General features: G+C 43.9%; 1 protein-coding gene across 3 annotated transcripts in view; it reads right to left on the bottom strand.

Annotated features, from left to right (window-relative positions):
• EFNA2 (ephrin A2) overlaps positions 1-13,896 on the bottom strand; it is a 405,842-nt gene that overhangs the window by 194,383 nt on the left and 197,563 nt on the right. For 2 of the 3 annotated variants that reach the window (XM_089670091.1, XM_089670094.1), the window contains exon 2: positions 13,286-13,355. The exons of the other annotated variant lie outside the window; for it this stretch is intronic. In XM_089670091.1, the coding sequence (XP_089526217.1) occupies positions 13,286-13,355 (70 nt within the window). The remainder of the gene's footprint in view (positions 1-13,285; positions 13,356-13,896) is intronic. 3 annotated transcript variants of the gene reach the window in all.

The raw sequence follows: 13,896 nt of genomic DNA, 5'->3' as shown, positions 1-13,896 counted from the left end.
CCATCTGCTTCAAGGTTCGATGTGCTGTGCATTCAGAGATGGTATTCTTTAGAGATGAGCGAATCAAACATGGCGAAGTGGAATTCGTTTCGAAGATCAGGAAAAATTCGATTCGCGCCGAATCCGAAAATTAGCAAACTTCGGATGCACGAATCGAATTTTCCCAAAAATGGCGGCGACATGTGTGGCGACGGAGCGGGGATCTCTGGGAAGGCACGCAGACAAGGCCGCTGACCCATAATGCATTCATTCATGACATGTGATCGCATTAGCCAATCAGCAGCCAGCCAGCCAGCACTGTGTAATGGTGGAGCTATAAATTGCGGCCATCTTAGAATTCTCCATTAGCCTCCGGTCATTCAAGAGAGACAGACCTCTGTGTATTAGGGACAGAGTTAGGGCCACAGAGACTTTAGGGCCACAGAAACGTTACTCAGGGACACAGAATCGTTACTCAGGGACACAGAATCGTTACTCAGGGACACAGAATTGTTACTCAGGGACACAGAATCGTTACTCAGGGACAGACACAGAATTGTTACTCAGGGACACAAAATTGTTACTCAGGGACACAGAATCGTTACTCAGGGACACAGAATTGTTACTCAGGGACACAGAATCGTTACTCAGGGACACAGAATCGTTACTCAGGGACACAGAATCGTTACTCAGGGACACAGAATTGTTACTCAGGGACACAGAATCGTTACTGAGGGACACAGAATCGTTACTCAGGGACACAGAATCGTTACTCAGGGACACAGAATTGTTACTCAGGGACACAGAATTGTTACTCAGGAACACAGAATTGTTACTCAGGGACACAGAATCGTTACTGAGGGACACAGAATCGTTACTCAGGGACACAGAATCGTTACTGAGGGACACAGAATCGTTACTCAGGGACACAGAATCGTTACTCAGGGACACAGAATCGTTACTCGGGGACACAGAATTGTTACTCAAGGACACAGAATCGTTACTCGGGGACACAGAATTGTTACTCAGGGACACAGAATCGTTACTTTCTGCTTCACAACCACTATTGAATTAAAGAGTATGTCAGACAACACGCAGAGGAGTGGCAGAGGAGGCAATGTTTCAGGAGCGAGCAGACGTGGCAGCAGAGGAAGGGGTCGAGGCAGCACTAGTCGCAGCCAGAGGCCAGTGCTCCCGGTGTCATCCAGCGGTCGTGTCTCCACCGACAACCCTGCCGTCATCGATTGGTTGACTCGGTCGTCTTCCTCTTCCCAGGTCACCTCTGACACCTACAGCCAACGGTCGGTGGGTACGTCAGACACAACCGTTAGTTGGCATGGCCCGGGAGCAAGCCCACTGAAATCACGTGTCCTCTACCTGCCCCTGTCCTTTGGTGTTCCCTCACCAAGCGAAGTATCGCATGCTGTGGGCTCAGCCCCACTGTACAGTGAGGAAGAGCTAACAGAGGGCGGTCAGGAACGGGGGGAGACATCCGCCTCTTCAGCAGCCAGGCGAAGAAGTACTGGCGAGGAGAGTGGCTCGGTAGCCGGTCTAGAGACAGGTCTGTCTCCTGACCCACACGCAGCCGAGGGGGCTAGTAGTGACGCGGAGACCCTAATTGATGATGATGAGGCTGATCGCACTTGGCAGCCTCGTCGTCATCAGGCTATTGCTTCAGCATCATCAGGAGAAGAGGGTGCCAGCTTGCCAGCGAGCAAAACAGTCGGTGGGTTGCCCAGGAGGCAGCAGGGTCGCAGCAGTGTCAGTGGAGGCAAACGGCCACGGAGTAGAGCACCAGCTCCACTGCAGCCTACCACCACGGCCAGTAGTGGTGCCGGTGTGCACGGAGGAAGTAGCAGTCAGCCAGTGAGGAGTAGCGGGGGCAAAGTTTCCTACTCGGCGGTGTGGCAATTTTTCATCAAGCTGCCCGAGGAAGTAAACGTAGCCGTATGTCGACTATGTGGCCAGAAAGTCAAGCGTGGCCAGGGGGCCCATGTTGGGACTACAGCGTTGCGTCAGCATATGCAGCGTCGCCATTCGGTGGCCTGGGAAAACCATGATAAAGATACGGCGGTTCTGACTGCCCCAGCCCCCGCTCCATCACCCGCTCCATTACTTGCTCCGTCACCCGACGTCAATCGCCCTCTATCAGCCAGTCAAGGCTCCAACACCTCTGCTGAGAGGAGTTGTCGCTCGTTGGCATCTTCCGCTCGTTCAGATGCTCCTTCTCCTGCTACTCCTCTTCACGGATTCCGTCAGCAGTCTTTCTTGGAATCCGTTTCCAAGAGACAACAGTTTGCGAGCACGCACCCGACGGTGCAGAAGCTGAACGTCCTCCTGTCCAAGTTGCTGGTGCTGCAGTCCCTCCCTTTCCAAGTGGTGGACTCAGCACCTTTCCGAGAAATGATGGCTTGAGCCGAGCCGCGGTGGAGAGTGCCAAGCCGGCATTTCTTCGCCAAAAAGGCAGTTCCAGCCCTGCATTCACATGTAGAAGAGATGGTGGGACAGTCTTTGAGCATGTCGGTCTCTGCCAAAGTGCACGGCAGCGCCGACGTGTGGAGCTGTAACTACGGTCAGGGACAGTACATGTCATTTACGGCCCACTGGGTGAACGTGGTGCCGGCACAGCCGCACCAGCAACTTGGACAGGTCACGCCGCTTTTGCCTCCACGTTTGCACGTCCTTGGTCCAGCAAAGATGTCCGCCTCTACCACCTCTTCTTCCGCCATGTCCTCAGCCGCCACCCCCGTGCCAAGTCCCATTACCCGACCGGCATATCACATGTGCAGGGCGCAACGGTGTCACGCTGTGCTGCACCTGGTATGCCTTGGCGAACGTAGTCACACAGGGGAGGAACTTCTGAGTGTAATGAACAGAGAAATCGACAGATGGCTGTCTCCGCGCAAACTCAAAATCGGAACCATGTTGACCGACAACGGAAAGAACATGGTGTCTGCTCTGCGTCAAGGAAGGTTGTGCCATGCGCCATGCATGGCTCACGTGTTCAATCTGGTTGTCAAGCGGTTCCTAAAATCCACCATCCCACTGCAAGACATCCTTAAAATGTAACATAAACTTTGCATGCAGTTCAGCCATTCCTACACCGCAAAGCACACCCTCCTTGAGCTGCAGCGGCAGAACGGAATTCCACAGCATCGCCTGATCTGCGACATTGCAACAAGGTGGAATTCAACCCTACATATGTTAGACCGCCTTTACGAACAGCGAAAGGCCATCACCGATTTCCTGATGTTACAAGCGGATAAAGGTACTCCCCTGTGTAACTTAGATGTCAGCCATTGGCAGCTCATGCGTGACACCTGCCGCTTGCTCAGGCCCTTTGAGGAGACCACGCTATTCGTGAGTCGGCAGAACTATGGGATGAACGACGTCATTCCTCTGTTGCACGTCCTGGAACAAATGCTGTTAACAATGGCTGGTCAGGGTGCGGTAGACGTGGCGCACAGATCTCAACGCCACATGACCCCTGTGGGGGCAGGACAGGAAGAAGAGGAGGAGGTAGAGGAGGACATTGGTGCTCAGGAATTATTGAGTGAAATGGGTGGTTTTTCATCTCAGCGGACAGGAGTGGAGGAGCAGGAGCATCTGGTAGAGGAGGAGGAGGAGGAGACAGAGGACCCAGACGCACCGTGGCAGTATGCTGTGGAGATGGAGGCAGGGAGTCCCTCGCATTCCTTGGCACAAATGGCCCATAGCATGCTCGGTTGCTTGCGTAGCGACAGCCGAATAATAACCATCAGACAGAGGGATGACTTTTGGCTGTCCACCTTGTTGGACCCTCGCTACCGTTCAAAAATGGTGGCCTTTTTCACACTGCTGAGAGGGAGGCCAAAATAACGTACTATAAAAACCACCTATGTAGTCAGTTGGTCTCTGCCTTTCTGCGCCAACGTCCATCCTCAGACACTGTGGGCCCTGTGCGCTCGCGTTCCGCTGCCATGGCAGCAGGGGAGGGGTGGGGTGGTAGGAGCAGTGGCAGCTCCACCAGCAGCGGCTGCCACAGTCTGCAGTCGATGATGAGCTTTCTTCACCAGCGCAGTGAGGAAACTACTAACCAGCCGCAGCAGCATCAGGTGGACCTGGAGCAGGACCTCAAACAACAGGCTCGGGCCTACTTGGACAGCACCCTGCCAACCGAGGTAGACAATCCCCTTGACTACTGGGCAACGAAACTTGACCTTTGGCCCCAACTAGCTGAATTTGCCCTTGAAAGGCTGTCATGCCCGGCCAGTAGCGTGGCATCGGAGCGCGTGTTTAGTGCGGCAGGAGGTATTGTAACTCCGCGGAGGACACGACTGTCCACCCAAAGTGTGGAGAGACTCACGTTTGTGAAAATGAATCAGGCGTGGATTAGTCTGGATTTCAAACCACCAGTTCCTGACACAACTGACTAAATCCGCCATGAATCATGCCCCAAACATGTTATTATTTTTAACATAGGCTGTTAAAATTAAAGGTACAGTGTTCTGCACTAATATAAAGGCTCTCTGAAGCCTGTATTTAAATTAAAGGTACAGTGTTCTGCACTAATATAAAGGCTCTCTGAAGCCTAGAAACACCCTTTTTACACGTTAAATTCGCAGCGAATATATTCGCCTCGAATCGAATTTATTCCGCGAATTCGGCGAATCAGCGGAATCGAATTTTTGAATAATTCGCTCATCTCTAGTATTCTTCATAAAGACTGGTTATTGGAGTTACTGTTACTTTTCTATCATCTCAAACCATTCTGCCCATTCTCCTCTAAGTTCTGACATCAACAAGGCATTTTCATCCACACAACTGCTGCTCACTGGATTTCTTCTCTTTTGCGGACCATTTTCTGTAAACCCTAGAGATGGTTGTTCGTGAAAATCCCAGTAGATCAGCAGTTTTTGAAATGCTCAGACCAGCCTGTCTGTCACCGAGAACCATGCCACGTTCAAAGTCACTTAAATCCCCTTTGTTCTCCTTTCAGATGCTTGGTTTGAATTTCAGCAAGTCATCTTCACCACTTCTAGATGTCCAAATGCATTGAGCTGCTGCCATGTGATTGGCTGATTAGCAATTTGTGGTTTCAAGCAATTGAACAGGTGTACCTTATAAAGTGATCAGTGAGTTTATATTATAAGCATTCAAAATATTTGTATTACCCAATTTAAAGTGATTCTAAAGGTTTTAATTTAAACCTTGCTATGTTGGCACTTTAGCAGGCTCGCTCCCAGGCCATTGTCCATTCGCACACAGAGCACAGCTTGACCCCACTCTCTCCTCATTGGCTCACTGGCTTTGAATGACAGCAGCAGGAGCCAAATGGCTCCCACTGCTGTGTGAGTCAATGAGGAGAGAGAGAACCGGCAGAGTCGCGGCTCTCTTGCACATTGCTAGATCAAGATGGGGATGAGGTAAGTATAAAGTGTAAAATCTTCTGTCTTTAGAACCATTTTAAAGGTTATAGAAAAACTACCTTTTTAGTTCTGTGACATCGTAGCTTCAAATCATGAAGCGCTGCTACAACTGAGCACCCAGAGGAGATATCTAGCAAGAGGCTACGTCGGTTCAACTCTATCTGCAGCAATGCTCAAAGGAACTATAATTCCCATCGTACAATGGGAATTTTTAGTAGCGAATGAGCATGAATGGTAGCAGAATTGTAAGCAAATATGTGGCCAATCTAAACCATGCTGGTCCATCAAATAGAGCTGCTAGATGTTAATGGCGTTAGTGGGCATGTCAGAAGTGCAAATCTTTTGAAACCAGTGGCCATGGAAAGAGCAAGCATAGCATCCATTAGTCTTATGATACAGATGTAGAATATACCCTTGCTATGTGGAATAATCTATGGCTGGATGTCAGCATTGCATAACACCAAGATATTGAAGAAAGGTGATAAATAAATTAATTATTAATAGAATAATATTTCTGCCAGGAGCTTTCAATTTATATTGCATATTCCTAACAATCTGCAAATTTAAAAATATACAGCAGAAGAACTATAGAGAATAGAGAAGAGGTGATGGGGATTTTTAGCCAGACCCATATATAGCATCAGAGCACATAAAAAAGATCTCTGACATCTGAACAGTACAATGCCTAGTGGCTCAGCATGACCTGACAATTAAGACGCAGTACCAGGAGAAGTGGAGTATATGCCTGTGAAATAGACTGTCTAAGGCTGAAGTAAATCATCAAATGTATCAGGAATGGCTGCACTGCTTTACAGCAGAATGAGCAACAAGTAAAAATGTTGCACTTGTTACTTTCAAGGCTGGTCGCTTTTTAGCGTTTTAGTTCGGCAGGAGCTCAGTCTGCTCAGACTGATATTTTGTAAATGCGACATCTAGGATTCCTGCACAGTCACTTTATTCTTCAATAGTGTGATGTTATGTTCCTTTTGAAATTCTGCTTGTTTTAAGAAAAATCTTAGCATAATACTGCCTTGCCTCTCAGGGTTTTTCATCATTTACTGGCATTCTCCCCTGTCAGAGCAGAAAAGCAGGCTTATATTACCCATTCACTAGATTAGTGCTCTCCAAACTGTGGCCCAGGTGCCGGATGTGGCCCTTTGCTTGCCTTTATCTGTCCCTTGGGACATTCTTCCTCCCACTGATATGAGACACTATTCCATCCCCCCCAATGGGGCATAATTGCTGCCACTGACATCAACAGTGGGGCACTATTTCTACCACTGAAACTAAAGATGGGGCACTATTCTTTCCACTGATGGAGCACTATTCCTTGCACTGATACCACTGATGGGGCACTATTCCTTCAACTGACACCACTGATGGGGCACTATTCCTTGCACTGACACCAACGATGGGACATGTGGTACTATTCCTCCCACTGAAACCAATGATGCGGCATTATTCCTCCCACTGATGCCCATGATGGGTCATTATTCCTCTCACTGACACCAACAATGAGGCACTATTCCTCTCCCTAGTACCAAAGATGCGCTATTTACTCCCACTGATGTCAGAACAGTTTCTACTCCCACTGGCCACAGTCCGGCCCCCTTAAAATCTGAGAGACAGTCAACTGGCCCTTTGTTTTAAACGTTTGGAGACCCTTGCACTTGATGAAAAGTAATTCGCTAATCTGTCATTTGCATAGTTGGTTAGTTTTATTGTTCAGTTAATGGCCACAAATCGAAAATCAGCAGTGACGTTTTTGAGCCAAGAATTTAAAGGAAAAGTTTGGAAAACTTCTGCAGAAAGGACGATGAATTGAAAGGTTAATGTGTTTCTTACCTGTTAAAAATCAAACAGTTTGTACTGGGTAAATGTGACAAAACAAAGAAAAACTGATTCATTTATGTCCATTGAACAATTTATTGTTAGAAAATCAGTCATAACATAATGGCAATATCATTTGCTCTCACGACCATGTGTTTGTTTTTCGGATATGTGTCTGAACGATTTTTTCGACTAATGTATGACTAGTGTCAGGTCGTAAGTCTATCTGCTCTCCTGTCTGAGTTTAATGTTGAAAAGAAACAATCATAACCTAGTACTATAGTATGAAAGCAAGACAGCATAAAAGAATGCTAAATATTTTGCTAACTGGCACTTTTAACCTTTTCCAGCAACTCAGAGTGTGTAAGATTACAGCCCAAAGTTCAGGCGGCAAATAGGTCAGCCTCCACAGGGAACTTACAGCCTGACACTAGGCTAAGACTGCTGCTTGCACAAGGGAAAAAAAAACAAAGTAAGTTCACCAGTTGGATTTACCAAGAAATTGCCCTTCTCTCCAAGTCACCAAACACAAGCATGCACTCAACGGGCCTGCAAATCTTTCCTACTTTCTGTTTACTGGTCATCTCTCCCTCTGCATTTCCATAGGTTTCAGAGGAGCCAAGAGAAATATGGTAGGAAATGGCCAACTAATAGAGAGAGACAGAGAAGTATTTACTCCGCTGCTCAGGCACAGATGAAGGAGAGACGACCGCATGTGGGTGAATAAAGCTGCCACTGCCTGCAGTTTGCTGACGGCTCCCTTTTCTCGGTGACTCCAAGCAGTAATAGATGCTGTGCTGGTGCTCACAGTCACTGTTTACTAACAGTAAATAGTTCATGGAGCTCCTTTGTAAAAATGTTGGGATCCTAACATATTGCAGCCATTAGCAGAGATCAGAGATTTCCTCTTGTTATCAGAGGTCTGTTGACCTTTTACATTTCTAGAATATATTAACAATATGTCAGCTCTCCTTATATTGTAATCTCCATGGACCAGGGTAGAGGAAGGCAGGTATCTGGCAACACAGAACTCATTGCTTTTTGTTCCTTTACTGAGAAACACTATCAACTGGTGCACATGGAAAACCATCTATGCATTTGGTGGGGAGGCAAATAAATGTTTGGATGTTGCATATATAAGATATGTTACATTACAATTCCCTCCTTAATAAGCTATTCTCATTATACTTCATTTTATTTGTGACTTGCACTGTTACCCTATACTACCCTATCCTATTCACCCAGGATGACATCTCTGTCTAAAGCAAAAAAAGTCAATGATCAAATATTAATCACAAGAGACCACTGGGTGGAAAAGTGGAAGCTTGTCTAAAAATCCATTGTCAAGTTGCACGTCCTAATGAACACAATACTTCATAGAAGAAATTTTTGAAAACAAGCAAAAAAGCATTCTTACTTTTGGATAGGGTATGTGTTCAAGCCCATGTTAGATTTTTATTTTTGTCTGTGCCTGGGGAAATTCACTCTCTTTATTTGACCTGATGACCAATGATTTTTGTCACCCAGAGAGAAAGTGGATACTTCAGAAATTTACAGCTGTCACCAAAACAGGAGGTAAGGGGAAGTCTTCAAATGGGGAATCTTTTCCAGTGACTGTCAAAGAGGGGATTCTCACTCACTGTGGAGTGGTTCTTTCTAATTTTCTTTAGTGTCTCCAGAACAGGAAGTGTAGGGAAACCTCCCCAAAAGTGTACAGACAGGAAGAAGATGAAAAAAAACTCTACAAGGGCTAAAACCATTCCCTACTCTATTCAAAATTGAAAAATAAATTTTGGTTTTAGATGCATTTTAATGTTAAAGCCCCACTCTGGACTAAATATGACTCACCTCCCTAACCTCCCTCCCACATATCCCTAACCAATCCTGCCATACCTTTCACTGTATGTACCTGGATAAGCAAGGTATACTCACCTAAGTCCCCTGTCCAGGTCCCTTGCCACTGCCACTTGGGCCTGCTCATCCAGCTCTGCAAATCAGCCCAAAACACTGCTTCCCTGCCCTGTTGAGATGATATCAGTGATCTTCTGGGTACTGAGAGGACCCCTCTGCTGGACAACCAATACGGAAGCGTCCACAAAGGGATGCAGACACCAAAAGAAGGACCCCACAGGAATAAAACAGAAGGAGATCCAAGGATTGGGTCAATGGCATCAGGTAACTGTGGGTTCAAGTAATTAAATTAGGCATTTTTTGTGCTCCATCAGCTTGTTCCCTAGAGTGTCAGGGGTTTTACAGCTATGAACACAGAAGAACTCAGAGTTGAGCACTTCCAGGATCAGCAGAGAGCAGTGAAGAGATATTTTCTGCTCTCCAGCTGCTCTCCATAATAATAGCCACCATGGAGGTCTTTACAGGACAGGTGAGCTCAGGACACATGGTGCAGTCAGTGAGTGGGGCATCTTTCCCAACATGCAGAAGTGATCAAGCTGTCCAAATCAAGTCAGGGGAAACATGTAAACAAACTCCTAGCTGCTGTAGAGGCCAGGAGTTTGTTTACATGCTGATGCTGCTGCCACTGTAATAGTTACAGTGATAGCAGCTAAAGGTTTGAGGCTCTTTGAGAATATGTAAGTAATCCATAGTCTGGGCACAGGTGTATTTTAAAGAAAAGATATACTTTATTAGTATGTTTAACACAATAAAGAAGTTGCAGCCAGCATGTAAGCCCACCAAAATTAAGCTGGTTGTCTAGCACAAACACACACTCAATCCTACTCAGTAGGATAAAGCACTAGTGAAGGAAAACAATGACACATTAAAATTGTTTACCATATATTTCTGATGTCTCATTGCAAAATATAAACTAACTTACTTAATAAAATATTACTATAGCTGACAAATAATTGATCACTACAGCTGCTGTCATGTTATCAGACGTTGTGTGTAATAAGTTTAATATTGAAATACCTGCACATTGTTTTAGCAGGTGTTATTGGCATTTTTAATAGTACTTAGCACTTACAACTGTTGGCGGCATGTTACTGGCCACTGCTGTGATAATGCAGTACTACTAGGCATACCTATTATAGTTCCAATATACCTAGCATTGTAATGCTGACATATCATACTTCTACTTCTGTGGGGATTCTGGGCATTGATGCGGTTTGTGAAACCACAAAAAATGTACTATTTTATAAAGTTTTTTTTTTAACATGCTTGTGCTAATGATGGGACTACAAGAGATAAATGTAAGCAATGCTTGAATATGACAGATTGCCATGTACATTTGAAAATTATTTATAAGCAGAACCTTTTTTTAAGTTTTAAATAGAATAGGAAAGTGTTAGAACATCTGTCGGTGCAGCACTCAGGTCATGAGCTAAAACAATCGCCTCCATTAGAGCTTCCACAATGTGTTGTCAGTATGAAGGTTCAGGCATATGCATTTGCAGCTCTGTCCAGCCTCTACCTACAGCAGCAATTCACCACTGGCTAATTGCAAGCAGCAATAGATCAAAATTAGATGGGTGGATGGAGGATTTAGATAAGGTCTCCACTGACCAAATCCAGACACATGAAATAGAAAAACAAAAAATGCAAAAATAAATTTACGATAGATAGACAGATAGATAGATAGATAGATAGATAGATAGATAGATAGATAGATAGATAGTACATAACATCTCCTAAAGATAAAAAAATATTCCCTGCCAAAATAAATTCCTAGGTTGCTACAATAATGTCAGATTATCTGAAACACATTTTCAAGTAATCAAATCAAATGCTCACATAAGTATTTTTAGCGGTCGCAAACCTGTGAAAAAGTCACCATTGTGCTAATTTGTCAATAAACCATGATGTTGCTCCAGGTCAGTCCACGCTTGCCTGCCGCAATCAGGTGCTTGCACAGCTTGTCATTGTTACAGGAAAATGGATAGTGGCACACCGACATATTCCAAAGCAACCTCTTTTATTGATTCCATAAAATCAATTGTACAGGAGATGAGCAGAGACTTCTAACATGTTTCACGCACACAGACGCTTAGTTATAGAATAATGACTAAGCGCCTTTGTGCATGAAACTTGTTACAAGTCTCTGCTCATCTCCTGTGCAGCTGATGTGCAAATTAAGCAAACAATGCGTTAGGAAAAAAATAAATGAAAATACCTTGTTTGTTAATTATTTTGCTATTTATTCTGAATAAAACCAAGGGCATAAAAAGTATAAAACCAAAGGAATAGAAATTATAAAACCAAGGAAATAAAAAAAGTGATGTACAATAAATGTTGAAAGGGTATGATGGGCAAAACTGAGACATTACCAAAATGGAAACACACTCTGGGACGCGTGAAATTTTTTTTGTGCTCCATGCATAGTGAAGCCTATTCAAATGAAAGTGTGCCAAAAAAGCTCTTGCACCATTTTTGGGCATATAGCTTTGTGCTTTTTTACTGCGCATTTTGATGTATTTAATCTGCATTTTGACATGCATGAAAATGCGCGTCTGCTGGCAGCATTTGGGATGACATTAACAATTTATGGTACTGCAAGTGTTGCGTACATTTTTTGCACGTTTCATGAACACGCGCAAAAACACACTTATGTGTGTTTTTACAAAATGCTTAGATTTGAATGGACCCTAAAGAAGATTATACAATCAGATCATATAGTGGTTTGGCAGGTTTACACTTATGTGTGTTTTTACAAAATGCTTAGATTTGAATGGAGCCTAAAGAAGATTATACAATCAGATCATATAGTGGTTTGGCAGCTTTACATGACTGCAAGCTACCGCCCACAATACAAGAATCCAGAGCGTAAAGGGTATGACCAGTGGATAACAAAATGTAAAAGATAGCTAGCAAAAACAATTTAATGTAATGGCATGATACAATAATATCTCCACAAATGATATTAAACAGACCACACGTTCCAGAATATTACATTCTGACATGGTGAATTCTTTAGTTAAGTCTGCAGAATTATTTCTTTCAGGGTAGGTATTGAAATTACCAGTGGAATTGGTTAATGGAATAGATTCTTCTTGCTCCAAAATTACAACCATCCTTGAGTTTTAATTTCTTGATACAGAGTCAAAATCACATCAGCTGTCAAACCACACATTTTTACAAGAACACCACCTGCTATGTGTTACTCAATCTCAATAGTTTCCAACACTAAAATGTTTTTTTATAGTCCTTGCAGTATCACATCTGTGATTATCATTTCAATCTTCCAAACAATCAGATATTATGGGGTAGATTTACTAAAGCTGATGCACTCAGATTCTGGTGCAGTTGTGCATGGTAGCCAATCAGCTTCTAACTGCAGCTTGTTCAATTTTGCTTTGACAATAAAACCTGGAAGCTGATTCAAGACTTTACCAAAGTGACCAGGAACCTTACAAAACAGGCACCAATGTGAAAAAACTGTAGAAACTGACAGCAGGTATCGCACATACTGTATATGATCCTATGTATGGTTAAGTTTATCTATGTCTAAATTGGCTTTTTGTCTTGACCATGCTTAGTGTATTGCTCCTGGTTTATCCCAATCACATATCTGCATTTTATCAACCTTAATCTAAATCCTAACTAGGACCACGGGATGCTTAGCATGACATTTTTGGTATCAAGCACTGAATCTGTCCTGCTGGTCCTGGCCTTGACTTATTAGCCAACCAGTAATCTGAGCTTCCCATTTCTAAAATTGGCTAGTGGTGACACATTTGTATGAACATCCAATGCCAAGTGATTCTGTTTCACTCACTGAACACAGATTCTGTTGCAAAGTTTTAGCTTTTTCTCTGGGTGCAGGGGTTTCCTCTTTTCTACCAAGAACAGAATGATTGGCAGTAAGGTTTACATGAGTGTTAAAACCTGGCAGCATACACCACTCTCCTACCAAACACATGAACATTACCAATAAAGCATACCTGAGTGGTGTACCCTGCCAGCCTACTACAGTTATAAACCACACTCCTACCAAACACAAAATAGTTGCCAGTAGTTCATACCCAAGTGTCATAGCCTGGAAGCATCTTACAAGTATAAAACATTCTACATCCAAACACAGGATCATTGCCAGAAATGCAAAGGGTTCTAACCTGTCAACATCTTGCAATGGAATCATACTTTCTTGAGGGTATCTGGTTAGGCTTGTATGCCCTTCAGGTGCTGTGAATCACAGAAGCCCATGTTAGCAAACTGTTACTGCACAGTATACATGTAAATGACCTGGCAGACAATAAACAGCCTTGGCCAAAGCATTCTGCTATGTGCAATGAGGAAATATGCAACCAAAAAACTTTCGAAGACTTTCTAAGAAAATGTCTTTGCAGTAGTATTTTTGGCTTCAGAGTTTGAAATCAATGCTTCCAAATGCACAACTACTGCTGTTACTGATACAGAATCTTTGTGCTTTGACCAAACTGTTCAACAACCTTTTAAAAGTTTCAACCTTTCAAGAACACTTGTCCAATCTACAAATCTGACCTACACCCAGGAACCTTTGCTCAGAATTTTTGTTCTAAAGTTTCCTCACAATGAACTTTCTTTATTGTTCCTTTCCAACTATATAATGATATGATGACCTTGGTTAGGTTTCCTCTGCCATTTCCACCCTTGGAAAACCAGTGTCAGACAGCCACCTATTTAAAAACTAGGTGATTGATATACTAAAGGAAAATAGACTTTTCACTTTGCAAGGGGAGTGGCA

The sequence above is a fragment of the Staurois parvus genome, unplaced genomic scaffold, assembly GCF_062004578.1.
Source record: "Staurois parvus isolate SC_StPar_1 unplaced genomic scaffold, SC_StPar_1.0 ptg000086l, whole genome shotgun sequence".
In the NCBI taxonomy this organism is placed as follows: Eukaryota; Metazoa; Chordata; class Amphibia; order Anura; family Ranidae; genus Staurois; species Staurois parvus.
This window is presented reverse-complemented; position numbering and strand designations above follow the sequence as displayed.